The 19,670-nt window shown below is 40.4% G+C and overlaps 1 protein-coding gene across 1 annotated transcript in view; it reads right to left on the minus strand.

Moving 5' to 3' along the window:
- Sema5a (semaphorin 5A) overlaps positions 1-19,670 on the minus strand; it is a 485,625-nt gene that overhangs the window by 248,603 nt on the left and 217,352 nt on the right. Inside the window, exon 4 of the mRNA XM_059276245.1 lies at positions 18,039-18,138. Coding sequence (XP_059132228.1) covers positions 18,039-18,138 — 100 coding nt within the window. The remainder of the gene's footprint in view (positions 1-18,038; positions 18,139-19,670) is intronic.

Below are 19,670 nucleotides of genomic sequence, written 5' to 3' on the forward strand. Positions count from 1 at the left end.
CTACTTAAATGTACATTTTTATGTTAGTTGATTGAATCTCTGTAGGGCTGTGTTCTTGTTTGTTTTGGTTTTATTTTTATTTGTTGGTTTGTTTTTTTTTTTTTGAAGGGCACAGCATAGTAGATTCTTTTAAATGTGTGTTTAATAAATAATAGATAACAGGAAATCCAAGTAATTACTCAAATATTCTGATGGTTCTTTTTATACTACAAATATGTAACATTGCACATTTTAGTCTTCTTCAACAACAATGCCCAACTATTTGAAAGATATTCTTTATAAGATAAATCCCAAGTGAAGTGCTGACAGGATTCCTTTAATCCCCTCCCCTGGACCAAATGATCTGAGCAAACACTTTGGGCCCTGCTAACCTCCAACCTCTTTCTCAACTGCTTTCCTCCCAGCATAGACTTAAGACTACTTTGGCTACACAAAAATTCCAGTCCAGCTAAGCAACAAGAAGGACCTTAAATCTCTCATGACAACTTGATCTATTACAGTTTAGGTCAGTGACCTATGAAGTTAAAGGTTACAAAAAGAAAGAAAATCTTCTAAAAGGAATAAAAAATTGATACTCCCAGACGCTGGGCCACTCACACCACAAAGTAAGATCTATGTTCCCTGCAAATGGGTGTTCTCCAGGGCACTGCAGAGGAGGCACACACTTTATCTTGCAATTGTGTGAGCACAGAGGTGGGAAAACAATATATGTGAGGTCCAGGAGAAAGGCCACCAACCTTTCCAACATGCAAGAGTGATGTTGTAGGCTCCCAGCCAAGCAGAGATGCTAACCAAATGTTGCTCTTAGCATCTGTTTCTCTAATGGGCCAATTCGTGAGAAGCTCAAAGCTTTAAGTATTCCCATTCATCTTCATAACACCTCTAGATGTAAACGAGCAGTAATGAGGACAACAGTCATTCTTCAAGGGAGAAAGGCATTGGTATAAAAGATTAAGATGTGAAACTGTTCTGTGTATGGTGACACAGTTTAAAGGAACTATTTTATTTACATATTTTCTTCTCATTTTAGAAATAAGAAGCCACAGTTTCTAAGTGGTAAACTTGGTTTTGTTTTATGGCTATACTAGACAAAAATATGGATTTGTATCTCCTTAGTATTTCTGGAGTAAAATTAGACATTTGTTCCCAAGGTCTTGGGATAAAATTAGATATTGCACATTCAAATGCAATAAACCAGATCAGTGTATGAGTAATGTTATCAGAAGAGTCCACAGATGCAGATGACTAATTCAAATCGCAAAGCCATTGCCTTTGACAGATGCCAAATGACAAAGTTAAAGCCTGTTTGTCTTTTCCACCACTAGAAGTCCAAACAGGTTTCCTCTGTCTCTACTGGAGTTTGTGTCTTATTAACTCTAGAACTGAAGAACTCATCATTGGGTCACATCTCATCCCCCAGCGGAACATTAGCAACAAATCACAAAACACAACAATCCATTCTCTGAGGGCACAGTGCAGTCCCTAACAGATGAAGTTGAATGGTGTCATCATGTAAAGTACTATGATTCAGAGGCCGTTAAAGAAAAGGTTGAGCCATCAGGAGCATATTAACTGAACGACTCATTTCATCTAGAGACATCGTAAAATGTAACTGTGACCTCCATTAATTATGAAAGACACAGGTGTTTTAAGATGACATTCTTCTAGAATAACTCAATTGGCCTCTGATGAATATGATTGTAAAGGCAAAGAAAAAAGTCTAAATTTTTATTTAACGTGTTAAGGCAGAAGTTCTGTTATAACTGAGAAGACAGTGAGTGGGGGAAGGAGGTATGGGCATCACACTGAGAAAAATAGAGACTGAAGTGCAGATGTATACATAGAACACATGCTAATGATGGACACAAGAACTTGTTGTTTAACAAAAGTTTAGACTGAGGTTGGTCATGGAACAATTTGAAGACAAAATACATTTCATATAAACAATCACAGTATGACTAAGTGAGAGAAGCTACCGTGAACTGAAACTTTGCCTAGCCTGGACCCAGGTCAAGACTATTATCTCTGCATTGGCAACAGCACATTTCCATCAGAAAGTCTGCCAGTATCCCAGCAGCACACTGCTTGACACTGTGGTATTTGACAAGATGCCCAGATTTTCAGTGGTATTAATAGACGTGAAATTTTAAAAATGTGAAGCAGTTGAAGCTGAAGAACAATAGTAGGTATACAGTATGAAATACAAAACGTTCCATAAAAAGTTAAACAGGAGTCCTTAACAGAGCAACCTTATTAACAAACGTAAGGGATATGAAGCAATTTAATGACACAGCTCCTCAACCTGTTTAAAATGGACATTTCTAATGCTTCATGTTTACTGATGGTAAGTTCATTCTAAACCCCTATATGTTTTGTTTTTGTGGTCTTAATCATTCTAGAACACATTTCTCCTTGTTCTTTTTCACGGGTGTTTAACAAGCTAAACTTGAATTACAAATATATTTTAAGTAATGTTTTTCATTCTTTGGTAGTTCCACGCAGTCATACAAGGTATATTGATCATATCCATCCACCACTTCCTCCCTGCACTTCCCTTTAGTGACCCTCACCCTATATTTCTCCCAATTCAACGCCCTTTGTTTCTTGGTTATTGTTACTAATAACTCCCTGAATGCAGTTAACACTGCCTGTGTGTGCATGGTGGTGTGGCCATCCCCAGGAGCATGAGCCACCTACAGTGACCAGCCATCAACACATCAGCTCCTTTCACAGGAGTGGGGACTCAGGGACATATGGTTTATGCACAATCACAGTGTATTTCAATGGATATTTACACTGTAGGTTATTAATTCTGGAGATTTTTGATGTTTTTAAGTATGAGAACAAGTAAATTTTTGGTCATAAGTTCAATCATGATTATTTCTATACATCTTAGAAAATTCTAAATATTGGGGGTCATGAAATGACTGATCATTAAGAGCTCATACTGTTCTTTCAGGGATCAATTGCCCACGTCAGGTGATTTACAACTGCCTGCAATGCCAGCTCTGTGGGAGCTGAGAGCCTCCTTTGGCCTCTGTGGGCACTGTGCTTGTGTGCAAACCTATTTTCCCTCTAACCTCTAATCTCTTTCTCTCTCTCTCTCTCTCTCTCTCTCTCTCTCTCTCTCTCTCTCTCTCTCTCTCTCTCTAAAGAGAGAGAGAGAGAGAGAGATACGTATATATATGTAGCTAGAGTTTTCCTGCCTGGCCCACAGTCAGGACAAATCTCTCTTACCTGCCAGTCCCACAGCTGCTCAGACCCGACCAAGTAAACACAGAGACTTATATTAGTTACAAACTGTATGGCAGTGGCAGGCTTCTTGCTAACTGTTCTTACAGCTTAAATTAATCCATTTCCATTAATCTATACCTTGCCACATGGCTTGTGGCTTACCGGCATCTTCACATGCTGTTTCTCATCATGGCAGCTGGCAGTGTCTCTCACTCAGCCTTCCACTTCCCAGCTTTATTCTCCTCCTTGTCCCGCCTATACTTCCTGCCTGGCCACTGGCCAATCAGTGATTTATTTATTGAACACACTTGACATACAGACCATCCCACAGCATATATATATATATATATATATGCATATATATATGCATATATATGCATATATATCTAATAAGTTATATATATAACTTATTAAAATGTTTTTAAAAGAAAACATGAAATATATTACTGTGATTAGGAAATTTTAAGTAGTTCTGACTTTTCTGTTTGCTATGTCGAGCACTCATGTATCATATTGGCTCCTTTTCTTTTCTTTTTTTTTTTTTTTTTTTGGTTTTTCGAGACAAGGTTTCTCTGTGTAGCTTTGCAAGTTTCCTGTTTCTTGCTCTGTAGACCAGGCTGGCCTTGAACTCAAAGATCCACCTGCCTCTGCTTCCTGAGTGCTGGGATTAAAGGTGTGCGCCACCACCGCCCGGCCGGCTCCTTTTATTTTCTATCTACAAAAGAGTATTTCAATTGAACCCTGAAAAGCAGCACATACTAGAAATATGTTTCAAAACAGAAAACTTATTTCCAACCATCTCAATAGCACATGGACATGTTGAAATGACAAGCTTATAAGACGTATGTGGACACATCTGCTGTGAGATGTTCTGTATGGCAAATGTGTTGCTAATTAGTCAATAAATAAAACACTGATTGGCCATTGGCTAGGCAGGAAGTGTAGGTGGGACAAGGAGGAGAATAAAGCTGGGAAGTGGAAGGCTGAGGGAGAGAGACACTGCCAGACGCCAAGATGACAAACAACATGTGAAGATGCCGGTAAGCCACGAGCCATGTGGCAAGGTATAGATTAATGGAAATGGATTAATTTAAACTGTAAGAACAGTTAGCAAGAAGCCTTCCATGGCCATACAGTTTGTAACCAATATAAGTCTCTGTGTTTACTTGGTTGGGTTTGAGCAGCTGTGGGACTGGCAGGTGAGAGAGATTTATCCTGACTGTGGGCCAGGCAGGAAAACTCTAGCCACAAATGGCATCCAATGTGGTGGCAAGAGTTTCCACCTAAAAACTGAGAAAAAAGATTCTAAAATGGAGCTAAAAACAGTTCCTAATTGTCTCTCTCAAATGAGCAGCAGCTGCTGGTTTGAGCTACTGGTGGGTTCCTAGCGTGCGTGCTCGACCTACAGTATGGCGGGAATGAGGCCTCTGCAAGTGGCACATTAAGCTGCATGGTGGATTTAGACTTTGCTAGTACAAAACAAAAAAAAAGAGGTTTCTGGGCTACACGCTGCTTGGATAAAAGCATAGACCCACGGTAGCTCCCAGAGCTGGTGGTAAATGTAGCCATGTTGGGAAGCTGAGGTGGGCGGAGCCAGCAGCCACAGCTGCTGCAGTTTAAAGCAATAGATTCACAATAAGACAGATTCAGATGTAATAGTTTACAATGTGTGTAAAAGATACATAGGCTTGAAAGAGACAAAAAAAGTGATATATACAGTCATAGAAACAAATACATAGTTTTAAAAAATAAAGTCTTTAAAGAGATAGTAAAATTAATATAAAAATAATCCATGTAAAGATGAATATTACACAGAGAATCTGGATTGTGTTGTCTTTGGAATTTTTAAGTGCAGAAAAACATTTGATTGTAAAAGCTGATGAGTTATGCCAAAATGTATATTTTAAAGGTACCTTGACTTCAAAATTTGGATCTAAGGATATGTTGCTTTGGAAAGGAGACTCTGCTTTTGTTCCCACAGAAAGCCAAAGGCTATGGATTTGTTCCAGATTAAGATACATCAGGTTTGACCAGCCAAGACCCCCTGAAATGTCTCCGATGACACCATGGCCCAGATGATCCAACATCCGGAATGGTTTCAAGGCAACTGGCTCAGACAATACAGCCTCACAGACTACTCCATAATCCTAAAATTTTCTTTGTGTCCCCATAAGATACAGCGCCCCCCTCCAGCAGGAAGTAGTAAGAGAAGCTACGCCCAAATTCCCAAATTATATGTAATTTTACTTTGTTAAGGTTAAAACCTTCCTTTTTGAAAAAACAAAAATAGGGGAAGTGCTGTGAGATGTTCTGTATGGCAAATGTGTTGCTAATTAGTCAATAAATAAAACACTGATTGGCCATTGGCTAGGCAGGAAGTGTAGGTGGGACAAGGAGGAGAATAAAGCTGGGAAGTGGAAGGCTGAGGGAGAGAGACACTGCCAGATGCCAAGATGACAAACAGCATGTGAAGATGCTGGTAAGCCACGAGCCATGTGGCAAGGTATAGATTAATGGAAATGGATTAATTTAAGCTGTAAGAACAGTTAGCAAGAAGCCTTCCATGGCCATACAGTTTGTAACCAATATAAGTCTCTGTGTTTACTTGGTTGGGTTTGAGCGGCTGTGGGACTGGCAGGTGAGAGAGATTTGTCCTGACTGTGGGCCAGGCAGGAAAACTCTAGCAACACACATCCCACTGGAAGAACATTTGCCTAGCACGTAAATGAGATTCCTCCAACAGGAAACAAAATTAGAGGATGGAAACACAGCTAAATGTTAGACCTCTTCCCAGAATCCATAAGATGCTGAGTGTCATCTCCAATCCCAGTATCATAACAAGACAAAAAGGGAAAAAATAAGATCTTGTTGTACATTGTGGTGCACCCACAGGATTCCAGCACTCAGAAGGCCAAGCCAGGATTGTCATATGAGTTTGAGGACAGTCTGGGGTACAAAGCAAGACTCTATCCCAAAGACAACAAAAAGATGAAGAAGAGCAAAGTGAAATCAATCCACAATGATTTTTAAAAATAAGAGTAAAGGCTCAGAAACAGAGTAGCTTCTCATTTAGCAACAATGAAGTGATGCTGGCAGATTTCGAGGCTGGCATTAAGGAAACCAATTAAGAGAAACCTTTCCCGAGACATATACTTTGAACAAAAGTTACACGTCAACATTGTTAACAATCTCTCTGATCATTTCAACCTTGTTATGCTTTAAAGACGACTCGCGGATCTCTGAGGTTTGGATGATTCTATTGCTCACTTAATAAGGTCGATGCTGACTTCTACTCCCATGTAGCTGTTATGTGTGTGATTTGTTATTTTCTATTTTCCAGTTAATAGAGAAACTTATCACCTGAAACAACAGCAACAAAGTAGTTCCGACTCCTTTAGCTTGTGATTTCCTAGGAATGCTCACCATTTTAATTACTTATATGTATACTTATTTCTCTGGTCTTTCTTCAGTTAGTAGAACTTTCTATTTAGTCCACATACAGCTCTACATAACCAGACTCATTGCTCATTCACCAACACGCCCCTTCGCAGTGAATCCCACTGAAGTATCCCTGGGCCCTAGCCCTCACACACCCCATTTTCTTTGTCATAAATCACTGTCAAGCCAAATTCTGACAAATGTCTGCACCTGTTTCCCCTCCTATTTCCATTCTGAACTTCAGGTTCTTTCTTACCTGAGCACAACCTCAGCTAGCATCTTACCTAAGCCTGGCACACAGAGTACAGTAGCAGCATCTCCTCATGCAGACATGAGCACAAGAACACACAGGTGTGGAAGTCTGGGGCGTCTCTCTACTGTCGGCAGGAGCATTCCAATGCCATGTAGAGCAGGATCTGAACAAACCAGTGAGTCTGGCAGTTCTTCTGCAGTCTACAAAGACCAGGCGAGAGCCCTGGGCCTGTGTCAAGAGTTGCCAATCCTTTTGTTAGAAGATCAATTCCAAGCTCTGCCTTTGACCTGAGGCCTCAGCCACAGTCACTTTCCTTTTTCAGTCACTACCCAAATCCCCATTCTAAGCTCTTCTTCCCCAGACTCAGGAAGTTCTGTCACTTTCCTGTGAGAATCCTTCTCGTGTCTACCCATGCTCAAAGCATCTCCAAGGCCCACCTGGATGGTGCTTTCTCAGCACAGCCTTCCTTGCCTCAAGTACCATCAAAGCTCTTTGCTGCTAGTGTCCTCAGTGCCACCCAAACTGCTAACAAAGAAATTATTACTCGTGTCCCTGTTACCCTGCAAAGCCAAAAGTCAGGAATAAACCAGGATAGAAAACGTTGCACCTCTGTGGTCTATGCCACACATAGTAAAATTTGTACTTATAGCTCCAAATCAGCTGCAGTCATGGTGCAAATGAACAGACATGACTGTGCCCCAATAAAACTTTATTAGCAAAACACAGAAAGCCAACTCAGGGGCCACTGTTAACCAACTCTTACATTTGAAGTTGAACACACTTCATCTTCATTACCCAATACTTCACAGCATACTGTATCTTTAGTAAATAGTAGATGCATTAAGGGTCCTAAAAGGAAACTACATAAAATAATGAATTCTCGAGTCCCATGCAGAACTAACTCAGAAGAAAACTCTCTTAACACTTAAAACCAGTGTCACATACATAGGACTTAATCACTACCACATCCATGCCAAGTCTTTCATATTCATAAAATGGAGAATTTTATTAATTATTTATTTTAATATCTAAACAACTATATGCATGTTAAATAATGGTTTGCTTATTAAACAAATAAATAGATAAATATCTGGCTATGCTTACTTTCTCCAAGCCCAAACACAGAAAAGAGATGTGAGGTTTTGTTTTTTTTTTTCTTTTTTTTCTTCTTAAAGGACTCAGAGGGTTTGGGGGATGGCTAAATTATTAAAATATTTACTACAAAAGAATGAAGACAGGAGTTTGGCTTCCCAGAGCCCATTTAAATACCTACTGGGCATGGCAAGCCTGTCTATAATCCCAGTACTTGGAAGGCAGAGACAGGAGCTTGAAAGCAAGATAAATATGCTACACTGGCCCTATCAGAGAGTGCTGGTGTCAAGCAAGACACTGCCCAAATGAATAAGGTGACATCAACCTTGGGCCTCAGATACACGCACATACATTTGCACACACACCTACATATACACACATATGTGTGCACAAACACACACATGTGAAAGGAATAACAAAATAATAGAAGATGCATGAAGAACACACAGTTAGAAATCTTTCTTAAAACAGACCCCTCCTGTCTAAGCACATTCTGCTAGGGCACAAGAATTCACAGAGCCAGGACCAGCATCGAGGAGGCTTAATTTTGGAGGAACTGATCCTTAAGTACACCAATATTTGGTAAATACTAGATGAAGGATACCAAAGTCAGAACACATACACACACACACACACACACACACACACACACACACACACACACACTATAGGTCAAAGCTGTGTTATTTTTGTTATTATTATTAAATTATACAAGTTTAGAGGATTTAATCTGACAGATCTATACATTTGTACAGTGTGTTCGGACGAGAACTGGGGAGTTAACAATTTTTTCAATCTTCTGAAAACAATCTTTCATAATCAGACAGATAAAAATTGTACATCCTTCTGAGCTGATTGTGATGTTTCAGTACACGCATGATAGGTCCTAAGCAAATCAGGGGAACTAATGTTCCTCTCTCCTTGTCCTTATTTTGTATCTGCAGCCTTTGTATCCCCTCATCAGTTTTTCACAAAATAAATACTAATCTGTTGTGAACTAGGGCCACCCCACAGTTCTGTAGAACACAGGAACATATTTATTGTACCTAGTTGTCTGTGTTTCTGTTATCCGACATCACAGCCCGCCCCGTGTCTACTCATCACAATTGTTTTCCTGTGGGTTCGAGACAGTAAATCTAATGACTTGTATTTTATGGCTAGAAGTTCTCATTGTCCTTAGACCATTTATTCACTGGCCAAACACATGAAACTCTCAACACACAGACTTCAGACATGCACAGATCAAAACAGAAACTGACCCATGTCCTGTCATATCATATTTAAGGCTCCCTCCACAATACAATGGATTTATTTTATCTATGCCCATCAAATTTATTGACATAAATTTAAATAGCTTGAAGGTTTTTAAACTAATCATGTTTCTTTTTTTTCCCTTTATTAAGAAATTTATTCATTTTACATACCAACCTGTAACACGAATCTTAAAGGGTCTTATTAATAAAAAACATGGGAGCCAAATATTAGGGTGAACGCTGAAAGAACAGAGAGACAGAACAGGCCACAGCTAACCTCACCTTGCCAACTTCTCAGGCTATCCTGTTTCCTCAGACTGGAAGCCTCTGAGTCCTCAGATGGAATGAATCTCAGCTGAACTGCTGCTCAAGAGCCTAAAAGCTTAACCAGCTCTAGTTCCTGGTCCTCACACCTTATATACCTTTCTGCTTCCTGCTATCACTTCCTGGGATTAAAGGTATGTGTCATCATGCCTGGCTGTTTCCTGTGTGGCTTTGTACTCACAGAGATCCCGATGTATCTCTGCCTCCAGAATGCTAGGATTAAAGGCAAGTGTGCCACCATTTTCTGGCCTCTATGTCTATCTAGTGGCTGTTCTGTTCTCTGACCCCAGATAAGTTTATTAGGGTGCACAATATTTTGGGGAACACAATATCACCACACCAACCACAGATAATCCCCCTTTCATCCCTCATCCTGCTTCCCTCAGCCTTCCCCTCCAGCCCACCCTCCAGCCCCTCCTCCAAAGAGGTAAGGCCTCCCATGGGGAGTCAGCAAAGCCTGGAACACTCAGTTGAGGTAGGTCCAAGATCCTCCCCCTTCATCAAGGCTGTGCAAGGTGTCCCATCACAGGTAATGGGCTCCAAAAAGCCAACTCATGCACCAGGGATGGATCCTGATCCCACTGCCAGGGGGCCCCTTAAGCAGACCAAGCTACATAACTGTCTTGTTTATGCAGAGGGCCTAATCCACTCCTATGGAGGTTCCACAGCTGTTGGTCTAAAGTTCATGAGTTCCCACTAGTTTGTTTTGGTTGTCTCTGGATGTTTCCCCATCATGATCTTAATGCCCCTTGCCCATAGAATCTTTCTTCTCTCTCTTCAACTGGATTCCTAAAGCTCATCCTGGTGCTTGACTGTGGGTCTCTGCGTCTGCTTCCATCAAATTACCTGATGAAGGCTCTATGCTGATAGTTAGGGTATTCATCAATCTGATAACCTGAGTAGGCCAGCTCAGGCACCCTTTCCATTATTGACAGTAGTCTAAGCTGGGGTCAGCCTTGTGGATTCCTGGAACTTCCCTGGCACCAGGTTTCTCCCTATTCCCATGATGTCTCCCTCTATCAAGATATCTCTTCCATTGCTCTCCCATTCTATCCCTGTTAAAGCTGCATATCTTTAAGAGGAGACATTTTTAAAAATCATGAGGCCATAGGTCAAGTTAATTAATCAAACAGACTATGCAGAAAAAGAAAAGAAAAAGTGGAAAGGGAATATAATTAAACTTTGTTTGTTTGGTCTGGACAAGACAAACCTTACTCTTGTTCATGAGAGTATGCTCAGGAAGAGTGAACATACAGCAGGACAGGAAATAGGAAGTACAATTGTATTTTTGTTCTAACTCAGGTGGTGACTGTGTCTTGTCCCCAGTGGCTGGGGTCCTACCTCACAATCGTACTCAACTGGCTAGTGTGAAAGAAATTGGCACCTAGGAAATGGAGGAGGAAAGGGAGAGGGGTCATCACTCGAACGAGAATAGACTCACTACTCCAAACCATCAAATTCCTAGAACAGAGATAGAAACAAAGGTTTTACTGGGTAGTGCTGTGGATATCGCACTGTATAAATAAAATGCTGATTGGCCAGCAGCCAGGCAGGAAGTATAGGCGGGACAAAGAGAGAAAAGAAGGGGGAAGTGGAAGGCTAGGACAGGGAGAGATGCTGCCGGCCATCACCATGAGAAGTTCTTAAGATACGGGTAAGCCACGACCCACGTGGCAACTTATAGATTAATAGAAATGGGTTAATTTAAAATATGAGAACAGATAGCAAGAACTGCCAAGGCCATACAGTTTATAAGTAATATAAGTCTCTGTGTGTTTACTTGGTTGTATGTGAGCAGCTGCGGGACTGGTGGGTGAGAGAGATTTGTCCTGACCTTGTGCCAGGCAGGACTGGAGAAAACTCCAGCTACAGGGTAGGAATGACTAAAACATTTGGATAGAAGTCTTCCAAGGTGAGGGAGATAAAAAGATTTTAAATTCTTGTCCTACACATGAGATTTTGGTAGAAAAGATTCAAATCTGATACTTCTTACAAAACCTGTCTCTTTAAACAAACAAACCAAAACATACCCATTTCTTCAAAGTCTTTAAGACCTTGACTCTTTCATTCTGTCCTATCTTGGAGTAAGAAGCTAAAATGGGGAGGGAGTGTCTGTGCAGTGACTGTTGACTCAATAAGCCAGAGTTAGGTCCCTAGTACAAAGAATAACTATCCCACTTATCTCAAGCTCAAGTAACCCTGAAGACTAAATCCTCTACTGGCCTCAACAGTACAAAAATAAATTAATTTTGGCCACCTGCATGGTCTTAAACCCTTAACAGGAAACTGTAACCAAAGACTAAGACTAATTGGTAATGATCCAAAAGACTGCACTCCCTAGACAAGTCTACGATGTTATTTAAACAACTACATCTCACTAATATCGCCCAGATATAAGGCTTCAGATCTTGGCTCACTGGAGCACCTGGTGCAACCCAGGGAGACAGACCCTCTATTATTTTAACCTAAAAATTAAATGATGGCTTACCTTGAACCATGCTAATGAAGTAAAGCATCTTAAGCACCAATGCACTTAATACCAGCTCCACGGAGGAAAAAGATAAGAAAAGAAGATGTAATTAAGTCTAAGAGTAAAAGTTCAGGTGAGGTCATATAACCAAAAGGGGTAGCAATGAGCAGCACCGTTCCTCTTTCCATCTCCAACTGCTTCTCCTAAGTCATAATTAATGAGAACACAGCATCCTTATGGTCATCCCCTCCCCTCAGGTTTCTGTACATGGTGGCACCACTGTTTCTTGGATTCACTCCCAATCACTGATTTCATCCCCTTGGCACTTGCTACCTTTAATTTCATAAGCCTGACTAAGATACATCCTTCTAAATCAGGAAGAGATATTTCTGCTGGAAGCTGTACTGTTGATCCTGTAAACATTTCTAGGTTTACTTTAAATGATACAGTGCTTCCAGCTTGTTAAATCTTGGGGGAAAATTTAAAGCAAAAAACAGGGATTATCACTACCTGAAAAATAGAGAATGGCATTAGTCAATATTGGAAAAGTAAAGTTTAGCTGATTCTAAAATAGCCTCTCTCACACACACACCTTCATTAGAAGTAGTAGAATATTTGTTTTGTCCGGGAAAAACTCATTTTAAATAAACTGAAGTCTGTCTTCTTATTTAGCATAGTCTTAGGAGAACAGGCCCTCTCTCAAAACAATTCACTGTGAGGTCATTAGGAAGACCCAACTCCAGTGTCCTGGCTTCCTATGTGAACAAGCCAGAACCAACTCAAGGCAAACCATCAAAGGAATGAACGGCTCAGCCTGGTAGGAACAACAAAGTAGCCACTGTCTAGGAACATGCAGTTCAACCAATTATATACATTGTTTTCTTGCTTCAAAGAACAACTTAGAAAAATGCCCTTTCTTGGCTCCTCAGCCACACACAGTGAAGAACTAAATTGTTGGTGGTCTGTGATGCCCAGGGCATAGAACTATGAATATCCCATACAAACCCAGAATTTCAATGCATTTAAGATTTTTAGCAGTTCTGAATACATGAAGTAAATTCAACCAGAAGTAAAGTGCGTGACTCATTCCTTGTTTTAATTTTCAGGTTTAGAGAGTTAAACACGAGGAAAAACAAATGGTTAAAAAATACACTGAAATTATTCAACAACTCCACTCACTGTGATTTCTGATGAAACTGAGCCCTGTGTTGAAAGCACTTGGTCTAATAACTATTTAGTTTTCCTATAAAAGCGTACAAAACAAAAAGCCAGGCTGATTGTAATCTATACCATTTTCTGTGCAGGAATACAAAGACATATCATTTACTATATAGAAAAATGTTTACTAATTAGAATGGTGACACAGGAGCTGGAATGATCAATCCAGTGTGCAAAATATGCACCCATAAAGGGGTCCTGACACCAATTCATGTGCACAGCCATGGGGGGATCTATACTGAGGTCAGATCTGTAGGGCTGGCCCTCACATTTGATCATGTGTATAAGGAGACTTACACATACCCAGCATCCATCTGCTTGGTATAGTCATAATGTTACCACATTGTGATAGATTTCTGATAAAATTAAAACAAAATATTTCCATAAAAATAAATCATTAAATTTGATTATTAATTCATGATCATTATCTGATCCACATATAAGGTTTCTGGGTCCCAATCTCACCACCTTATATATACAGATGGTTGAGTCATCTAGACTGTGGGTTGGTTTGTGAAGACTAACAGGGTCCTTTTTGACTAAAACACCACAGGTTGCAAATAGGCCCATCACATAGAAAACTGTAGACGAAGAATAAGATTGTCAGAAAGTAAATATGGAAAGTGAATAATTGACAGCATAGGAAACAAAGAATTTAAAGGAAAAACATTTGAAAAACAAGATAGATTATTGAACTGTGCTTTCATTTAGAAAGCCACTTTGAAGACAAATGTCCAAATAGCCACAAAGGAAACCTCAATTTCTTCTCCGTTGCCCTATAGCAAAGACACTGCAGGGGCTGTAATGATGCACTCCTTCAAGACAAGTGCCCGGCATTTTGTATTATTAAATGTGGCTAACTTGCAAATAACTGGTACCACACATCATGCTGTGTGCATCACGTCACCTGTCATTTGCAATCATCATTCAAATCTAATACATGGCACCTATCCCTGTGATTCGGGACCATCATTTGCCACCCATTAGATAGAGTCTGAGGCACAAGAACTCATTTGCAAAATAAAAATGTTATCTCCCTCTCTCACATCTGTTGCTACAATTCTATGCACAGCAAACTGAGGCTTGTAGCTTGTGAAGTATTATGACTGTCATTCCTTTCACAATTATCCACAAAAAAACCCTGAGCAGTTGCCTTGATTCTTTTGCCTTGATTTTCTTTTCTTTTTTCATTCCATGAAATTGATTTCTGTAGGTTTTGTGGCAAGCAGTATACAGCCACCCGACACATATTATCCTAAGAATGGAAACACATGGGAGTCAAATACCATAAGCAAATAAGTGAAAGGTGAATTGTGGCTGTCCCTGGAAGTGCTGATTTCCTTATGTCTTACTGAGTTTTCCACATTCCCTTAGAAGGAAGTTGGCCAAGTGTAATGGTTGCAAATGCAAACATTATTAAATTTTCAAGAAGCAGGAGCAAAGAAGGATTTGAATGCCAATGCATTTAAATTCATATGAAAGTCACCACACACCTTGGAAATGGTAAATGAGTGAACCTTTCTAGAAATTGCATGGATTCCAATTCAAATCCCTTCTGGTGCCCCATAAGCACAAATTGCCTGAAGAAGTATTTTTCTTCTGCTGCACAATAAGCTCTCCTTATCAAAGAGTGCTAAGGATCTTTAACTGACTTCACTCTTGGGGACATAAAGCATCACTGATATAAAGGGAAACTGGCCCAGGAATGGTTTCACAATATCTAGGGCTAACTATGAACAAAATAAATAGGCCTGTTCTATTTTTCCACAGTTCATATTTTTAAACCATTACTGGTTTCTGAAAAAGCACACATGCTATCCAAACTTGTCTTGCTAGGTCATGCCTTCCCAAAAAGAACCCGAGGGCTGGGCTATTTTTAAAATTTCATAAGTGGTCATACTCCCTCCCAAATGTGCTCAGCCTAATCCCACCAAATTTCCTAGATGGAATTCCTGCTCTCCTCCTTCAGAGTTATCTGCCTGAAATGTGTATGTGCATGAACGTGGACTCATCTGGAAAGTGCAGGGCTTCGTCACACTGTGGGCTTGCTGGGAACCTGTTAATGTGGCAACAGTTTGTCATGGACTGTTTCATTAATCTTCACAACAGCTGGAAGGGGTGAAAACTATCATACCAACTTTAAAGATAAGGAAATTACACCCAGAAACAGGCTCTTGATCACGGAGCTTGGGAAGCCCAGTCCATTCCTTCCTTCTTCATTTATCAAGTACCCACAATGTATTAAACACTGTTCTAGAGTATAAGATACAGCCTGGGTCCCTAGGGTCTCCAGGCTCTCAAAGCATACTTACTATAAAATAATATGTTTTGCTTATCTGAAATTCAGGCATCACTGAGCATACTGCATTTTTGTCTGTGTTCACCTTACACTGGCCACCAGGGTGACTCAGGCTCTGGTCCATTCGCTTCCAGCGGACCTGGGCTTGGGAAGCAATGCTATGTCAAATAGGGACACCTAGGGACAATGTTCCATTGAGAACCATATCTAGCTGCTACTGCACCCAGAGCAGGCACAGAAGACAGCCTGTCACAATCTTCAGTTTACTCTGTGTTTTCTCACATCTGTTAAGAGAAGCTGGTATCTTGACCAAATGCTGAAGTTTTCAGTCTTCCAGAGATGGTGAAGACTCTTGAGCTAAGCTAATGAAAAGCCTTTTTAAAAGATTTGAAAGAGGAGTCGGGGATGCAGGATCAACACTGGCTGGGATCATATTTGTACCTGCTTTTGAGAAAAGGGCCTGTTCCTGTTAGATCACAGTTAAACACAAGCCTTGAGGTTTATAGCCTCTCGTCTTCTCATGCTCATTCCAAATGTAACTATCTAGAGGTCATTCTAACTCTGTTTTCCTAAAATTTCCTACAGATGTATAAAGGGACAAATAAAACCTGAGATTAAGCTTGTTGCATGGTCTGATATCTTTGGGGTTCTACAAGGAGGAAGACATTATTCTACATTTTAATAAAACAAAAAAGCAAACAAAAAGACTTGACTCATACTCTGATACCTAAGAAAAAGATGGCCCTTGTGAAGAAATAATACAATAACATCAATAGTGTAGTCAGAACAGTAGACCCTTGAGTATTAATGGAACAGGGCAAAGCAGGTAATGTTCATGACCAGTAGAGGACATTGAGTCAGGTCCTTCTCTGTGAGAAGGATGTAGCCAAGAAGAAAAAAATGGCATGGGTTGATTGAGGAATTAGCCAGTATTAAAGAAAAAAGTAAACCCGATCCTGGAAGAAGGAAAGTATACTGTATAGCTATGGGAAACCTAATAATTCCATAGGCCTAGACCATGTGGGAAATTATGAGACAGGAGACACAAAGCAGAGTATTGCCAGTCACACCAGAGAGCCAGTTCGTGTCCAATGGTGCTCACAAATGCAGACATTACATAAAAGAGGATGTTAGCTATGGTTACAAAAGGAGAAGAAAAATCTAGAGACCAGGAGACAAGTTTAAAACCTTTACAATGTATAGCCCACACTCTGAGTGATGGAAGGTGATGAGATCAACCCTGGAAACAACCTTGTCCCATCAACTGTAGAAAGTAAGAAAAAAAAGACACCAAGAATCTGTCTGGCTCACACCCACAGCCTCCTCACAACTGTCCCATGCAGCACCACCCAACACTGTGACCCAGACTACCTTCTCTCCATTCACCTACAGTAACAGTTGCATATCACACAACCTGTGCATTGAAGGCATGCATTAGAGCTTCTAGGAAGCCACAGGTGAGCTGTAGTGTAGAGTTGACTCAGTGACCCCTTATGTCCTTCCCAAATGCTCTGACGTAGGCTCTAAAGGAGATAATTCTTGGAGATATTCTGTTTATCTGGAAGACCCAGAACCCAATTTAAATTGAGCTTCACTCTGGTCTATATGGGGATTTTCAAATTTTCAATCTACAAAATATACTTCTTATTACGTACAAATGTGTCTGATATAAAAAAATGCTCAAGATGCCTTCCTTGGGTTCCAGAAGAATCCATATCTATGTATGGCATGTTCCTGAATGTAGGAATTACACACATTTTCAGAGGAAATATCAGTCAAAATGATGGAGAAAACTCTAAATCTGAGAGTTGGGCCCCTGTGCCCAAATACACACAGGTGCTGACAACACCAGGAATCTGATTACCCCCAGGAGACATTGTGATATTACCTTTGAATTCCCAACTTCCTGGCATTGGGCTATTCAGGGACACTAAAAAAAAAAAAAAAGAAAGAAGAAAAGAAAAAAAAGGGGATGGTGGGTGTTTAGAAGCACAAGCACATGGAGGTGTATGGTCTCTTGAACTCTACTGAAAAACACACACAAGTCAAGAACATGTTTTCTTGGGTCAAAGTTCCTAGGTTTGAAACTGGGGCCCATGTTTCACAGGGTGAATGCTTGTGGACAAGTTGATTTACTTTTTGCTTCACTTTTCTCATCTCTAAAGTAAGAACAGAAGCCAGAAAGAACCCTCCTCTGGGATTGTGGTCTGAACAGTTTCATGAATTCAGATCTGAAGACTTGCTGCAGCAGGGAGGGGTTGATCCACACTTGAAGTCAGGAGCTCACCCCCTCCCTTTCTGAGGATTTACCACATGTCGTGCACATAACACTTCATTCTTAGATGAAATTACATTATTCAGTACACAATGATTTCAGCCCAGAAACCCGGGTATCATTGCACAGATATACAATGAAATCAGAAAATATCTGTGGAGGCAAAACCCATCATCTCTTACCTTGTTCCTACGACAAGTTCTTTCTGTCCTGGGTCAAAGGTTAACCTCGAGAAATCCACAGCATTCTCCGCTCTGAACTCCCGTAACCAGGGGCCAATTTCTAAATATGAAAAAAAATGAAAAAAGTAAAAACACAAATGATCTTCCTCCAGGATGACAGAAGGGACACATCAGGTAGCAAGCAGAGCAGCAAGGACTCAGAGCTCCCCTGGTGCAATCATTGGGTACCACTGGAGGCTTTTTTTAAATTAGGAGATCACATAATCCATACATTAACCTGTAAAACGCAGAAGGTGGCCACTCAATAAAGAGAAATGCAGACCTCAGAGCTTGGCTGTGATTTACAAGCCAAATGTGCATTTTCCTGTTGGCTGCAGATGAGCATTCACACTTCACATGACCCATCAGAGGAACAGGGGATGATAAAGACCATCACCCGTCAGACTCCAGGGCTGAGGCCTGCACACTGCCCAAACCCACCAGGCTTAGAAGCAAGGACAAAGCATGGGCACTTCTGCCTCTTTCAAATGTATGTTTCCATCCCGGGCCAATTAGATTTCTATTTTGGCCCTGTAATTAGACTTATTAAACACATTTGGCCCTTTATGGATGAGAAATTTGCAGCGACTCAATTGCAATGCTCAATTGCGTTTTTTCTAAGGGAAATTAGGAAACAGCCACTCTGTGGGTCCAGACTCTTTCTTCCTTTTTCTCCTCCTCCTCCTCCTCCTCCTCCTCCTCCTCCTCCTCCTCCTCCTCCTTCTTCTTCTTCTTCTTTTTTTTTTAAATTTTTACAAGCACTGTTAACTCTTCTTAGAAGTTAACTTATCAGAGTCTGTTGGTGATGAGATGACAGTGTGTGAGGAGGGATGGAACGCTGCTTCTGAGCCATGCCTCATTCCTGGCACTGAAGAAACACACGGTGCATTGCTTGCCAGTTTCAGGGTACCTTCTCTTCTTCCTTGGCAACCAACCATATAATCAGCTGTTCTCTTTCTTTGATTTGGTGTTTGAATAATATCGTACTGACTAAATGGGCATATGCTAACTGTCAAACCAATGTTGTCACTGGTTTAAAGAAGGACAATAGTTTCTTTGAACAGACACTAAAGATGAAAACACATCTAGTATAGGAAACTCTTCCCATATAACATGTACCGCAGAGGTAGCTTCATGTGTGGATAGCAAAATATCTTCACTATCAGGTACTGGGGAATTGAAATTGATTGAAAGTTATTTTCCTCTTAAAGAAAAGCAGGTCTAAGCTTATACACAGACTTGTTTTCGAAATTTTAACATATATGCTACCCCAATTTCTTCTTGGCATTTTACACACTTTTTTTGCATGTTTACCATAAATCAATTAAAACTACTCATTTATAACTATGTATATACAAGACATCAGTGTTGTAATATATTATTAGTAAATGATCCTTCTAAGAAATTATGATGCCATTAGGGCAATAGCACTAATGTCTCTATAAATGTAAATATAATTTATAAATATCTGTAGGGCTCTAGGAATTATACAACAACAGAGAGGAGAGGCTGGTGGGAATAATGGAAGGGAAGAGTCATCCAGAATAACGGGGCATCTGTCCTAGAGGAGCAGGAAAGGGAATAACATGCAGA

This window comes from Peromyscus eremicus, chromosome 11 (assembly GCF_949786415.1).
Source record: "Peromyscus eremicus chromosome 11, PerEre_H2_v1, whole genome shotgun sequence".
NCBI lineage: Eukaryota > Metazoa > Chordata > Mammalia > Rodentia > Cricetidae > Peromyscus > Peromyscus eremicus.